Source organism: Artibeus jamaicensis, unplaced genomic scaffold (genome assembly GCF_021234435.1).
Source record: "Artibeus jamaicensis isolate MK-2021 breed Jamaican fruit bat unplaced genomic scaffold, CSHL_Jam_final contig_332, whole genome shotgun sequence".
In the NCBI taxonomy this organism is placed as follows: Eukaryota; Metazoa; Chordata; class Mammalia; order Chiroptera; family Phyllostomidae; genus Artibeus; species Artibeus jamaicensis.
The window spans coordinates 5539646-5555211 of NW_026521788.1; the positions used below are offsets into that span (position 1 = coordinate 5539646).

Consider the following 15566-nt stretch of genomic DNA (forward strand, 5'->3'; position numbering starts at 1 on the left):
GAAATCACCCCCGGCAGTTCTGGAGCTTTGGGAGAACGACCCTTGTGAGCTCCTTTTGCTTAAAGGGTTTGAGAACAAGTATCTGGATTTAGTGACTCATCAAGACTAAATGCAAAACAGGAGTCTTTTTATCCAGAGGAAACTTGAATATTGTGAGGAAGATGGCTACACACAAAAAATGACAAATGACCAGCTGGTCACATGGAGCCATAAGCATATGCTAAATGAAGGACAGTATTGTAACTCAAGTACCCATGCTGGAAGAATGAGCAATGCACACAGTTTGTGTGGACAACTTCAGGGACAGTTGGACCCCATCCCACAAGCTCTTAATGATGGAGTGCTTGCTATTTGGTGTGCCCAACTCTTTAGCTAGGTGATCAGTTTTTAACTTGTAATATATATGTTTCCAGGTAGTGGGTATCAAAAAGAACAGTAGAGACTGAAGCATAACACTGGTTTTTGTTTTATTTCCAGGCAATGTAACTCCTTTCCTCTGATAAGCAGTTGGAGTGAAGAGCTGGCCGTTCCCTTTCCTTTTACTCTGTTTAGGCTGGCTCTGGGCTGTAGCTTTAATGAGGTTGAGTTGACTGGGCTTATCCAGCCCTTATCCTCCCATGCAGCTGCCTTTTGATCTTCACAGTGTGAGCTGGGAGAAATTGGGTTGCAGGTTTGTGTGCTTTGTTCGGTTCTGACAGGTTTCTGGCATCCAGTCACCATAAGAATGCACAACACTTCCAGCCCCTCTTCTGTCATTTTCTCTGCAAAATCCAGGGAAGGGGGATTGTCTAGCCTGGCCGTTTGTTTTTGAATGTTTCCAGGTTTCGATCACTCTTGTTGAGTGTTGGCTGAATTCTCATCCCTGCAAAGTCTCTCCATCTAGTCAGGCCTGTTCTTCCAAGGGCTACCTCCAGGCTTAGGAGTCCACTCTGATATAAACAAAGACCAAGGTTCTCTGCTCACCTCTGAAGGGCTTATTTCTCCATGAAAGGAAGTTGGCGAAAAATTCTTTGCATCCACTGTTCTTTGCTAGCCTCATAAAAAGTATTTATTTTATCTCGATTTTTCATGTTACTATGGGTTGAGTTTTTTGTACCCTTCTACATTCTAGCAGAAGAAATTGTTCAGGTTTTTATTAGGTTATGTAAAGTTCATTTTCAGCTTTCTAGGTTTCACTCCCAGCTGTGGAATTTTTATTATATATGGCGACATGGCCTTAGGCAAAACCTCTTCTGTTGGACACCTGTTCCCTTATCTGTAAATAAGCATTATAATGTGTACCTTCTGGGATTGTTTTAAAAGTCGTATGAAAAGGTTTTAGAAGCTAGAAGTAAGGCTGTAGGTTATCATGCCCTTACACAAGTAATCTTTGATTCTGGGCTCCATTTCTTTATCTGTGCAATAATGGAAGTGCTGAAATAGATGGGCTTTTCACTAAACAGCACACTGGCCATATTGGTAGACAGATGTGGGGCTCTTGGCAGTTCTGACCTGATCGTCAGGACTTCCAAACTGGATGGATTCCTTAGTCACTGATGGTTGTCAGCCATGGTAAATGGACTCGTTTAATAGGTGCAAATTAGGAAACATGCCATTAGGTAGATAAGTCATAGACATTCCATGTTCCTGTTTATTAAACCCATTTATTTCCTTGGCGCTGTTAGAGCTGTAAGTTTTCCTTGGTTATTAACTTTGAATATTCAAAACTCTGGTACTTCCATAATTATTTTTGTGATTTGAGGATAGGATGGGGGATATAATATACCTTAGTAGTGCTTGATGGAATTCCTTCCATAAATGTAGGTTCTTGGTGAATATACTTATAGAGGCCAATCTTTTAACTAGTTTAAAAATATCAGGTTGATATTGGAGTTGTTTACATGAAAATAGTACCATTATTTCAACCTGTGCTGAACTTTACCTTACAACTATTTATGCCGTAAGTATAAATCAAGATCTTTCTTCACCCATAAGTTCTTACAATATATTGCAGTTTATAAGAACTTTCATGTGTCGTTTTAGTAAAATAGGTGCAGAGCAAGTTGAAACTTCTGAAACAAACCAACTGTATTTCAGAAGTTCACCGAATAAAGTGTGTAGTATTGATGCCAGTGATTACAAATACATATTATGACATTAAAAGAGCTGTGCCCATCAGTTGCTTATATTTTTGAAGGTAGTAACACTATTATTTTTTCAAAAAAGCATTTTCTAATTTAGATGTCTTACTAATTGAGACTGGCTTTCCCTGCAGTTGGTCCCAATTAGGAGATCTGTGGAAAGGGTAGCAGGCTACAGCGGGGCGGGGTGGGGTGCGAGTAGGGAAGGCTACCTCAGTTACGGAGGTGAGCCTGAGCCATCGAACAACTGCCAAGGCTCACCTGTGGAAGGCTAGTTTCTTAGTTCAAGACTTCCTTCCATCCATTATTCTTTGCTAGCCCCATGGAAAAGCATTATTTTTATTTCGTCTTGGTTTTTCTGTGTCAAACTAAAAATGTACAAACGCTAGCCATTGACCCATTTATTTTCAGTAGTAATTTCAATACAATATAAACCAAAAAATTAGGTAGTTCTTGGGAGAATTGCTTGTCTATCGCTTTCATTATTTATTTGGTCAATGTGTATTATGAGTGGTCCAATACATAACAGTTAATATGGACCAAGGAATTAAATGAATGCTAGGGGGAAGAAAAAATAAAAATTTACTTCTATTTTGCTGCAATAATTTTTAAAACATGCATTACCAGACTGTTTAGTCAGGGGCACTGACCTCTTTCCCCTTAGCTTGTCAAGTGAAAAAATGACAACAGCCAAAACAATAGCCATCTGGTGTGAATGAATCAAAATTATACCTATATTTTTTGTCAGATTGTCGAAAATATATTTTTTGGTGTACTGCAACATTTTAGTAATTAGTGTGCGTGTACATGAGATGAAAAGTTGGAAATCACTGCTGTAGACATAGGAAGAGTTGATTGATCTACTGATCATCCAATTTCCCAATTACCTACCAGTGCTTGACCTTGGAGTCAGATAATAACAGAAAGGAGGGAGATGAGGAAAAAGCAAACTTTGCTGTTCTCAAGTCGCCAAGATTGTTTCTTTTTGCAGAGACTATGGGTTGGAAAGAAATCTTGTGTCCTGATACAGTGTTGATGTTTTTATAAGTCCACCGTATCTGACTGAAGGATTTATATTTATATATGTGCCTTCCAGATCTTCTGACACTGCGCTGTGCAGTTTGGCATCCCCCTCAGCACAACTCACATCTTCATGGACTTACACATTCCCTGCCCTGCTCTGTCTTTCTGATTGTCACTAGCAGCCAGCATGTAAGGGTCTGGGGAGAAGTAGGGAGGGGCAACAAGTGGTAGCTTGAGTTGGCTGTTACACCAGTCGTACTTGGGGTAAGGATGGCAGCAGTCATTTTCATTAAGCCTTCAAGACAGAAAGGAGGAGGGGACTCAAGGAAGAAAAGCAAAACGCAGGCCTTCCTGAAGGCCACTGAAAGTATGGGTGGCACCCAGCATCAACTGCTGAGTCAGTGAAGATGTGGGAATTACTGTGAAAAAAACAAAACAAACAAACAAAAAAAACCTGCTTCCCACCCCACTGGTAATACTCCGTGGGGGCACTTTGAGCAAAAGGGAGCAAGTTTAAAAAAAGAAAAAGAATTCAATTCAGATCTTCATGCAATGAAATCCTGGGGAGAGGTCCCCGAGGAACCCAGACATTTGGGGGGAGGTCCCCGAGGAACCCAGACATTTGGGGGGAGGTCCCCGAGGAACCCAGACATTTGGGGGGAGGTCCCCGAGGAACCCAGACATTTGGGGGGAGGTCCCCGAGGAACCCAGACATTTGGGGGGAGGTCCCCGAGGAACCCAGACATTTGGAGAGGTCCCCGAGGAACCCAGACATTTGGGGGGAGGTCCCCGAGGAACCCAGACATTTGGGGGGCGGTCCCCGAGGAAGCCAGACATTTGGGGGGAGGTCCCCGAGGAACCCAGACATTTGGGGGGAGGTCCCCGAGGAAGCCAGACATTTGGGGGGAGGTCCCCGAGGAACCCAGACATTTGGGGGGAGGTCCCCGAGGAACCCAGACATTTGGGGGGAGGTCCCCGAGGAACCCAGACATTTGGGGGGAGGTCCCCGAGGAAGCCAGACATTTGGAGAGGTCCCCGAGGAACCCAGACATTTGGGGGGAGGTCCCCGAGGAACCCAGACATTTGGAGAGGTCCCCGAGGAACCCAGACATTTGGGGGGAAGTCCTCGAGGAACCCAGACATTTGGGGGGAAGTCCTCGAGGAACCCAGACATTTGGAGAGGTCCCCGAGGAACCCAGACATTTGGAGAGGTCCCCGAGGAACCCAGACATTTGGAGAGGTCCCCGAGGAACCCAGACATTTGGGGGGAGGTCCCCGAGGAACCCAGACATTTGGGGGGCGGTCCCCGAGGAACCCAGACATCTCTGGAAATATCACTGCGGTGCTGCGTCGCTCTCAGAGCAGTTCTTGAAAGGACGTGGGTAAGGTCCGACGGCCCCGGCACTACGGTCTGGAACACAGCTGCGGCTGTTTCCAGTGACGAGTCACAGGGCCCTCAGTGGGCATGTGGCCAACCCACACTCACAGGCAGAAGAGGCTCAGCTTTCATTCTGAGAAATTTATTAAACTAAGAATAAGCATCAATTGTACATACAACTAGTCATTTGTGCGGTGTGGCACTAGAGCAGGAGGACAGTTTTAAATATATTTAAAAATCACAAAATACATGGGTTAAGGCACTACCTGTTTTGCATTTTCAATAAATATGCTGTTTTTTAAAAGGCAGTTGTGAGTACCTCTGATGAAATGAATATAGGCACTTTATTATTCAAGTTACACTTTTACTGTGGCCATTGTATATTATGCTCAAAAGAACTTTCATTAGCTAAGATTAGCAGTTTTTAAAAACAGAGTATTTTAAAGATCACAGTTTTCTCTTCCCGGTTTAAGTCTCTTCCAGAGAGACCTATGTATAAAAGGTACTGCTTCTTCATGTCTCCCTTAGCACCAGGAATTGTGCAGAAGTACAGAAGACTGCCTCCCAGGAGGCAAGGCCACCAGAGGTTCGATGTCTCAGAACAGCCACAAGTCTTTGAAAAGATTTTTTCCCCACCTGCAATAAAATCAGCTGGATTTTAAAACCCTGGACCTTTCGGCATCCAAGAAGGCTGCTGTGTAAGTGCCCTCTGTTCGAGGAGCTTCGATAGGCAGTTGAGGTGAGTCAGACCTGGCTCCTGCGTTGTTTGGTGTGGACAGAGTCCCAGACTGGAGTCACGTGGCCTGCTCAGTGCCACCAGCATTTCCCAGTAATGCCAGTTCTATGTTTTGTTGCAGTGCCCAGCAGCTCACAAAGCACATGCTTGTACATCGTCCTTAGTCTGGTCACCTGTCAGGTGAAAGGGTTGGAGTTGATGTTTTCTGAGGTCTTTTGCAGTTCTAGCAGCTCACTAGTCTGGTGGTATGAACGGTTTTCGGTTATAGCTGATGCCACTGCAGTCTATAGGCACAGCCTCTTCACAGGACACAATGCCCACAGCAAAGAGGAGGAATATTAACTTTCCGCACTATTGCCAGACTGAGCCCTGGGTGGAAATCTTTCATCAAAGCACTCTACGCTATTTAATGAAAAGGCACTGTTTAATCGAAGTTACATTATTCACAGAAGTGCTGTAAGACTTCTCTTATTAGATAATGTAACTTCAGTGCCATAGGTAGGTTGCATAGATCTCTGAGATTAAATTCACATTTTCACACATTTGTTTTCTCCAGTCAGGTCATCCTTCAGTGTATAAGTGATGAAGCAGTAAGACTGTTACAGCATGAGGTGAAATATTAGGAAGAATCTTAACATGAGCGCACCTCTTCCAGGTAAGAAATTTTGTCAGTTGTATAGAGGAGGCTGCTGGTCTTCTGATGTATTTTATTACTGGTGTGTGACATTGGGAGAGTGTAGGCTGGCAAAACATAAGCTGGAAAATATGCTTTACTTCTTGGGAAGTAAACAAGACACGTGGTCAGAGTTTTAAGAAATGTGGGACCTACCTGCTCAGATACAGTAGAGAATACAATTAATTTCATTCTAAAGTGATAACGATATTGCTTTCATCTGCTAAGATTTGGTCTTCAGTTTGACTTTTTTCTATATGTATCGAAGTTGGCTTTAAAGTTTAGACACAATTCTTACCTCATTATAAAACTCTAAAATCGGGCATTGAGAAACAATTGGATACAAAGCATCTGATCACAAAAATAGAAAAGGAAACCAAAGAGCACTTGAGAGAGAAACTCCGGGCTGTTTAGCTGTTCTTCTCCAGGGACCTGTAGTAATCTGTCAGGACTTTCCATGCTTTGGGGGCCATGAAGCCATCTGGGGGATTCTCCCCTTCCCGGGCCAGCTTCCTCATCCGGGTTCCTGAGATGAAGTCAAAGTCACTGTTCCTGTCACAGGGTGGGAACAAAGAACTCGGCTTAGGTAAATAATGTCTTCCTTGGACTAGGTTATGGGTTCTGAGGCCACATTTTTTCTGTCTGTAAAATGCTGCATCTTCTAAAATGGAAATTGCCAAATCCTCACTAAGGGGACTTGCAGAAGACGCGGAAATAACGGCAGCTGTGCTCTCACTATTTACTCTGGGTCCACACTGCTCACGGGAAGTCTCCCCGGTTGCTCAGCCTTCACTTGGCGCTGAGCATGGTGAGCGCGCCGTAACACTCATTAAAATGCGTTTCTGTGTGGACTTCCTTTTACTTAACGTGCCAGGCATGCAGTCCTGATGCTCAAGGAATGTATGTTAAAAAAGAAATATTTACGGACCATTTACTCTATTCATGGGCCTGTGCTATAATTTTAGGGAACACAAAATGTGTAAGACCAGGTCTTGGCTTTCGAGGCACGCCCGTTCCAGTTAGCTGCATGTGGAGACACACCCTGGAGTTTTCCAAAGGGCCAGAATTTTGCTTCCATGTTCCAGTGGCACAGATGTTGATCACAGAAGTTTCCTTTGAACACCTACCTTTCCGGGTCATAGAAGTCCATGGCCTTTTTGGCTTTGTTGTAGGCAGCCACTCGGAATGGAATGGTTTCCACAGAGGTGAGGCCGGGGGCCATGCTCAGCACCTTGCCCCCGTGAGTGGGTTCATACAGGTCTTTCTTGGTCTCAGGGTGGGGCATTCCTGCAGGGTCCCGGCCCACAATGTAGAAATTGACGCCCGCAATCATCCGGGACCTGCAGTGCCACTGGACCTGGGAAACCGCACATAAGGGACATGCTGGTCATCACTGGCCAGTTCTGGGGGTCCCCGTTTACTTCTGCTTTAAAGGTAATTCAGCAATTTGGGTCAACTAATAATTGCAAGAAACTCAGTGAGGTGTCTAAAGGCCCCTCGGTCTCTTCTTCACCTGCTTGGTGCTGCTGGGGAGGACAGGAGCTTTAAAGGTCAGAATACCCACTCTTAGAACCTGAGGTTATATTTCCTAATCTCCCCAAACAGGCCTACAGACCAGGAACACTCAGATCTTACTGTTTTACAGAACTGTGAATTTTACTTCCCTATTCAGAATAAATCACAGTTTAAAGGAAATTACAAACTTCACTATCTCTTATCTGACTGCCAAGAATGAGCTAATTGCCTTTCATATGCAGAGGGTGACTCTAGTTCAACACAGCAATGGAATTTCAAAATGAACTGCCCTCTTTATAGCGCAGATGGAAATACAGAGGATGGAGAGGAGACCAGGAGGCCTAAGGCTTTGATCTGGTGGAAGAGAATTAATTTGTTAAACTCAGTTTGGGGCATTCCAAAGGGTTGAGACCCTTTCTATTCATCATACTTCCCGCAAACTTGTTCAAATTCACTTCACTGGTGGTTTGGTGGGACAAAGAAGGTCTCTGTTTGACAGGCTCACTGCGTGATTGAAAGGGAGACACTAAGCTTTTAAAGACATAATCTCCACGAGCTGCTAATGCAGCTCACAGAGCATGGAGAATCAGAGTAACCAGAAGTTTGGACATGGAATATTAGCTTAGACACCACTGGCCTTGTAAACCAGTTAACTTGCATTATTCACCTCATTTACACGCCACCTTCTATATTCTCAAAGGCAGTGTATAACAGGCTTGATTTGATGTTTCTAGCACTTTTATAAGCACTAAGTGGAAACATAATGAACTTGGATAAAGAAGAGACCAGAAGATTTCAGAATGTGCTCGTGATGAAGAAGGAGCCCAGAGACGTATTGGCTCCTGTACGTAAGGTTGGAGCCTGCGCTTTTTGAGGCCCGTGGCCCAGCTCAGGGAACTGCTCACCTCTGTGGGGCCGGCATACAACATGGGAGATGGGAAGATGGCAACGATGGTTGACTTGGGATCCAGGACCTCTTCCTCAAGCACAGCGGCGTGCTGCTTCATCCGCCAGTCCAGGGGCACATCGTCGTCCTTGGTCCAGCCCCCCAGGGGGTGGAGCAGGAGGACCGGGTTCTTGTAGCCCCGTTCCAGGAGCCGGCGGCGGGTGTCCTGCATCAACAGAGCGTGGCCGTTGTGCACAGGATTGCGCAACTGGAAGGCAAACACCACATCTGGGCACAGGAAACATAGAAGCCAAGGTCAAAGAAGTGCAGCATCACTTGTCTTCAGGAACAGAAAGGAGACACAGCTATATGCATCGTTCAGTGCATTCATTATATCCAGTTGTTTTTGATTACCATCTGGAGAACCCACCTGGGTCTTTAGGGGTGTCACTCCGGAGGTACCTGCTAATGTCAGACTGGACTCAGAGGGAGGGAGCCCCGAGGGAGAGCCTGATTCAGAAACAAAACGAGGTTGCCAGGATGCTTGCCGCAAACCAAGGCTCAGGCGGGTGCCCACCCCCTTCATCCACTTGTTTCCTGCTCCAGTCTCCCTTCCCCAGGAGGTGAATAATGATGGGGGGCATTTTCTGGGGCCTCCACAAAGTCTCGACGATCTAGTGACATAAAATAAATTTCGCCTTCTCTTTAAGGAAATCTTCAAAACTACTTCACTTATGGCCCTGGCCTGGTGGCCCAGTTGGTTAGACGTTGCCCCAATATGCCGTGGCTGCGATTTGATCCCAGGTCAGGGCGCAGACAAGAACGACAAATGGAGGTTTCTCTCTCTTGCCTGTCTTCTCTCTAAAATCAATTTTAAAAAAAACCTACTCTGCTTAGCAATGGATACCTGAGAGCCTTAATTTTTCTTTCTGGTTATGAAATAATACATAGCCATTATGACAGCTTGGGAAATACAGAAAAGTCCAAAACAGAATATAAAAACCCAAAGTCCATCATTACTTTTTCTCTCTCTTTTTTAAAGTACGGGAAGTGAGAATCCCCTCCCCTTGGCCCAGCTCCACCCCCCAGAGGCAAGCTGCTGCAGGAGACATTCCTGCTTCTAGACACAGAAATAGCATTGCGATTAAAAAAAAAGTTATTTTATTTTGTTTTCCAAAATTACGTTATACACAAGGTTCTTCAAGGGGCTTTTTCATTTGCTAAATATACTTTGGGTATCTTTCTGTATTGGTGTGTATATTTAACTGCTGGATGGTATTCCAGCGTGTGGATGTAATTCAACTTTATAAACTGTTTCCATATCAACAGACATATCGATAGAAGATGTTCCCTCTCTTTTTAATACTATACACATGCTGTTCCTGACATTCTTACTTCTGTAATCAGAGGGTGGGAAGGAGTCGTAACAAAGGCGGCAGACCAGCGTACATACCAGCTTTCATTTCCTTAAATTTCTGTTTAAGCTCCAGAGGGGTCAGGCGGTACTGGTCCAGCCCATCATTCCACCTGATTCTCTCCAGCACCTGAAGGTCTCCGCCGACCAGCCAATCCCCACTTTCCATCACCATCTAGAAAAACAATGATTAAAATTAGTAAATAACCTTGATTTCTATTCATCTGAAACTTTTTCTCCTTCTGGACCAGTCCTGGGTAACTGTTGAAATACTGCCTGGAGCCCTTCCGCGTTTCCAGCCTGGTAGTTATCAAACTTTGTGGTCCCTCGACCCCTTTATACTCTTAAAATTTATTGAGAACCATCAAAGAGCTTTTGTTTGTGCAGATTATATCTCTCATTTTCCATGTTATAAATTAAAACAGAAATGAAATAGACCCAGAGGGCCTTCAAGAAATGGGTCAAGGCCAAGTGCAGAAAGGGAGGGACAGGTTCGCCTCAGACCAAGAGCCCACTCTGCACACTCCTATATTCTGGTGCAGAACCAAAATGCCTACATTTGAACTTGGCCTTCCAGATTGTTACCAAAGCATAGCTGTCAAAGTAGAAAGGTAGAGAAAAATTTGTTTATTAGATATGTAACTTTTAAAGGTAGTTAGTATCTGGGCTTCTGTTTGGATTTCTACTGTGGGACCCACACACAGGTGTGAGGAATGGTCAAAGTCTTGAAAAAGAAACCCCGCGTGGGTGGAGAGGGTCAGCCCTCCCCTCACAGGGCGGAAGCACAGCCTGGGGCCCGACAGCACACAGTTCGGGCATCACCACCCACTCGGTGGAACTGAACTGTGGTTTTTACGTCTACACCTTAAACTTGCACAGTGTATTATGTCAATTGTATCTCAAGGAACTCACAAGAAAGAAAAATATGACAACCCTAGTTTTTTTCTTTAAACTTAAGACTATGACTCAGTGCAAGTGTCTGTACTCAAGCATCAGAACAAACATAGAAATCTTATTCCTCAGTCAAACAGTGGTCTTACGACCCTTCATCTGGTTGGATTTCACAACTGCCCTTTGCCCTGCCCCGGGACAGTGTGGCCATCTGAAATGTCACGGAGGAGAGGGAGGCAAGAGTGGGAGGAGGGTTGACTGATGGCTAACAGCTGGTCAGAAGACACCAAGGTGGTGAGAGCATAGCTCTGGTTCACATTTCCTGTCATGGCCAGGTGCTGGGTTCACAGTGACTTGCATTCCACAAGGTTGCAGGAATGTGGTTCTCAAGTGGGCGAACCTGCCTCTCTTGGTGACATCTGACAATATCTGAAGACAATTTTGACTGTCATGACGGGTGGGGAGGATATGCTATTGGCATCTAGTGTGGAGAGGCCATTGCACAGGACAGCCCCTCCCACGAGGAGTTATCCAGCCCAGCCGGCAGTAGGTCAGTAGTGCTGTGGCTAAGCCCTGGGTGGACAGAGGGTGATTGTGCAAGGGATTTGGTTATGTTTTCATGGTCCTCTTTCAAAACTCTGTGCTCAGAAAAAAATCAAGTAACAAGAACATTTTCAAATACCTATACGCATACATTTACTTTTTCCTCATTGCTTAAGTTAGACTATAGATAAACTTTTGAAGTATTTAAGATCCCAAATCCCTAGATCCCAAATGCCTGGGAGTGTAGTAACTCATTCTAGACACCAGGGGTCCGCCCTACACCGGTTCTAGCTGCAAGGGAACATTGAACCGATTTCCTACCTAGCCTAAAATGTGCCTGTCTGAAGAGTAATGCCAAAACTATGTTTTTGGTTTTACTAGGTTAGAGAGGGATAAAGGGCATTTCTCTCACCAAGGTGATCAAACAGTCCCCAAAACTGTGACTTTGCCTAATTTCCTAGAAATTCCCATCTCCTGCCAAAGATAGCAAGAGACCACACACAGCTACAGAGTTTGCAGAACTGTACATACACACAGTGAAATGAGCAACAGGGGAACTGGGCTCAGAATCACAGACAGCAGGAGTGCAAGAAGGAGGAGAGGATGGCTTCAAACACTGGGAGCAAGGCGGAGAAGAGGTGAATTGGCTCACAAAGGTCACGGAGAGGAAGACTAGAGACAACCTGGAGAGGAAGAGGAAACACGCCAGTCAGGAGGGCAGCAGCTGAGGACAGAAGGCGCGGAGGTCAAATGAGAAGGGGAGAAAAGAAAAAAGCAAAAGGAAGGGAGAAACCGTGACTACAGGAAAGAAGGTCGTGATGAAAGTGTTCAGAGAACAGAGTGGAGAAGAAAAACTACCATTCTATAAGTGGAGAATATTCATTTCTGTGATCTCTCTCATAGTGATGGGGTTCAGAGCTTTAAGGAACTTGTGGACCGAATGCCCTCATTTTCAGATGAGAAGGCAGCTTTACAGAGGGGAGGTGGCAGAATTCCAGTGCAAATAGCTGACTCCTCCAAACAACGCTCTCTTCACACTGCACTCACTGCCCCTCATCAGTGGTCCCCACGCTGAAGTTTCAGCGTTACCTTCAGAGGCATCTTCCATTCCTGCTCCATCCATGCAGCACTTACTACGTGCTCCGCCATGGCCCTGCCGCTGGGGATTGGATGGCGATCACGACAGATCAAGATGTGGTCCTTGATCTCATGGTTTGGCAGTTTGTGTGGGCTGACAGAAGGGTAAATGGGTAAAAATGCTGTGGGACAGGTGTGGACAGGACAAAGGCAGAGTAGCCTGGGAGGACAAAGAAGGGGCACACACTCAGGTTCACAGGTCATGGGAGTAAGACTAACTTCTTAAATGGGAAAGGAGTGACAAATAAGGTGAGGAGGCAGGGGTGAAGGAACAGTGTTCTGGGTTGAGGGACTAGCATGTGCAAAATCAGAGGATGATGAGTGGGAAAGAGAGAATATGTTGAGACGCGGTGGTAAGAGGTAGTATGGAGTCATAACTTCACAAAGAATTCCCAGATAAAGCTTCAAGAGTTCCCTCTAGTAAAAGGATGGAGAAAGGATCAGAGAAGAGAAAGGCAAGAGACAGGGAAGAAACGAAACGTCCTGGCACAAGCTGGAACAGAAGAGAAGCGGACAGATTCAAGCAGTGCAAGAGGCAGAAACATCAGGACTGGTGGCTAACTGAACAAGGGAGCAGACAGAAGTAACAATGACCTTCAGGTTTGGGACATGGCCAGTGCTGGGGTGGGGGAGCCGCTCACTGAGCTGGGGGACACCAAAAAGGAATCAGGTCGGGGGCGAGGCTGCCCCTGTGGAGTGTGAGGCACTTGCAGGACATGTCCAGGGGGAGCCATACAGGAGAGCACTCTGGGTAACGTCTAATGCACTGGTTCTCGGTCTGCGCAGTGCAGTAGAATCACAGGGAACTCTCACCTCCGACACCCAGAACTGACCCCAGGGCAATTAAACTGGGAGGATGGGATCCCGTCCTGGGTAATTGTTAAAGCTCCCTGGGTGGCTCTCACGATGGGAGCGACCTACGGTCTTCACTGCAGAGCTCAAGGGAAGTCACACCCTGCTCGCTTGGTTTCTACATCAGTAAAATAGGAGTGACGATTCTTAGCTACTTCACAAGAGCATTGTGAGATATAATTACTGTTTGGGAAAGCCTTGAGAGCCATGGATGAAGGGCAACAGGGCTCCTCCAACATTAGTTTAATAAGTTTCACCTGCTCCTCCTCATGCTTTCATATGCAATCATGTCACATGGTTCCATATTAGAGACGAGAGAGAGGGACTTGAATGGAGGGTTAAGGTGACATTAGTGAGGAGCAATGCAACAGGGGCGATCCTTTCCCTAATGACTCTGACCATTTTTCCATGCAAAATCACTCCCAGCGCCACATGGAAATTACTTTGGGAAGTTTTGGGGTTTTTAAAAAAGAGAAGTATTGGGACTTCCGCCAAGATGGGGGTTTAGCTGGATGTGCCTGCCTCCTCACACAACCAAGTTTAGGGACAACTAAATATTAGCATCACAAAACACAACCAGAACACGGAAAACTGAACTTTTCGGAAGTCCGCTAACAACAAATTATTCAGCCTGACCAGTAAGGGGCGAAACCAGTGTCCGGTGAGGACTTACAAAGGAGGGCTCGGTCGGACCGGCGCGGAATCGGCGCGCGAATCCAGTCACGCGGGTTCCAGACCCAGGATTGGACCTGGTGAGCCGCCGGGCAGCCCACCGAGGGAGCGACGCAGTGGGGAGGCGGTGGCGACGAGTTGCCTGTGGTTGCGTGGTTGCGCGCGAGTGGGGGAGTGAGCGGTTGGACCGGCCCGGCGGCGGCAGCGGCGGCGGCTGCGGCGGCAGCTGCGGCGGTGGCGGTGGCGGCGGCCATTTCCCGCTCTGACCACGCCCCCACATATAGCGTCACAACCCAGCGACCTGGGACTCCAAGGCGCCGCTTGTCCCACTTAAAGGGCCAGAACAGACCAAAAATGTCGCAGGCAGAACTCAAAGCCCCAGAGATAAATCTAAATGACGAAGAAATAGCAAAACTCTCAGACGCACAGTTTAAAACACTGGTCATCACCTTTCTCACAGATTTGGTGGATTACAGCCACAAATTAGAGAAACATATGGAGGCTAAATTAAGGGGAAATGAATGGAATTCCACAGGAATCCCATAGAGATGAAAAGGAAACTGGGACTCAAATCAATGCAATGGTCCAGAAGAAAGCAAATAATGGACAAGCAGAAAAGAGTCAAGGAGCAAGAATTCAAAGAAATGAGGAGAGTCTTAGGAACCTCCAGGACATCTTTAAACGCTCCAATATCCGAATTATAGGGGTACCAGAAGGGGGAAAGACACAACCACCAGTGGAAAAACTATTTGAACAAATAATAAAAGAAAATTTCCCCAATCTGGCAAAGGAAATAGAATTCCAAGAAATCCAAGAAGCCCAGAGAGTACCAAAAAAGTTGGACTCAAGAAGAAACACACCAAGGCATATTATAATTACATTAGCCAAAATTAAAATGAAGGAAAGAATCCTGGAAGCAGCAAGAGCTAAGGGGACAATCACCTACAAAGGAGTCCCCATCAGGCTGTCAGCAGATTTCTCAAAAGAGACCTTACAGGCAAGAAGGGGCTGGAAAGAAATATTCCAAGTCATGAAATCTAAAAACCTACAACCAAGATTGCTCTACCCAGCAAAACTTTCATTTAGAACGGAAGGACAGATAAGGTGCTTCTCAGATAAGACCAAATTCAAGGAGTTCATCATCACCAAGCCCTTATTATATGAAATGTTAAAGGGACTTATCTAAGAAAAAGAAGTTAAAGAAACATGAACAGTGAAAGGACAACAAACCCACAGTTATTAACAACCACACCTAAAACGAAAGCAAACTAAAAGGACAGCTAGAACAGGAGTGGAAACATAGAAATGAAGATCTCAAGGAGGGTTAGCAACAGGGGAGTGGGAGGAGGAGATGGGGGGAGAAGGTACAGAAAACAGGTAGCATAGACAGTAGATAGAAAACAGATGGGGGGGGCGAGAATAGTTTGGGAAATATAGAACCTATAGGACTTGAGACACATGGTCATAAACTAAAGGGGGGTAATGGTGGGGTTGGGGGGGCAGGGTGGAGGGAAATGGAGGGGGGAATAGAACAACTGTAACAGCATAATCAATTCAAAAAAATAAATAAATTTAAAAAAAAAAAAAAAAAAAAAAAAAAAAAAGAGAGGTATTTAAGTATTATGTGAATTTCAAGGTACTAAAAAAATGCGGAGTTTCCTTCCCCATAAAGCCCGAGTGTTGCGAGTCTGGTAAACACACTGTGAGCATCCAAGTGTGGTGTGTA

General features: G+C 45.6%; 1 protein-coding gene across 1 annotated transcript in view; it reads right to left on the minus strand.

The window, feature by feature from the left end:
• Nucleotides 1-5910: 5910 nt before the first annotated feature.
• Nucleotides 5911-15566, minus strand: part of PAPSS2 (3'-phosphoadenosine 5'-phosphosulfate synthase 2) — a 74008-nt gene continuing 64352 nt past the window's right edge. Inside the window, exons 9-12 of the mRNA XM_037156579.2 lie at nucleotides 9785-9920; nucleotides 8351-8619; nucleotides 7058-7287; nucleotides 5911-6482 (exon numbers count right to left, since the gene is read on the minus strand). Coding sequence (XP_037012474.2) covers nucleotides 6341-6482; nucleotides 7058-7287; nucleotides 8351-8619; nucleotides 9785-9920 — 777 coding nt within the window. The 3' untranslated portion in view covers nucleotides 5911-6340. The remainder of the gene's footprint in view (nucleotides 6483-7057; nucleotides 7288-8350; nucleotides 8620-9784; nucleotides 9921-15566) is intronic.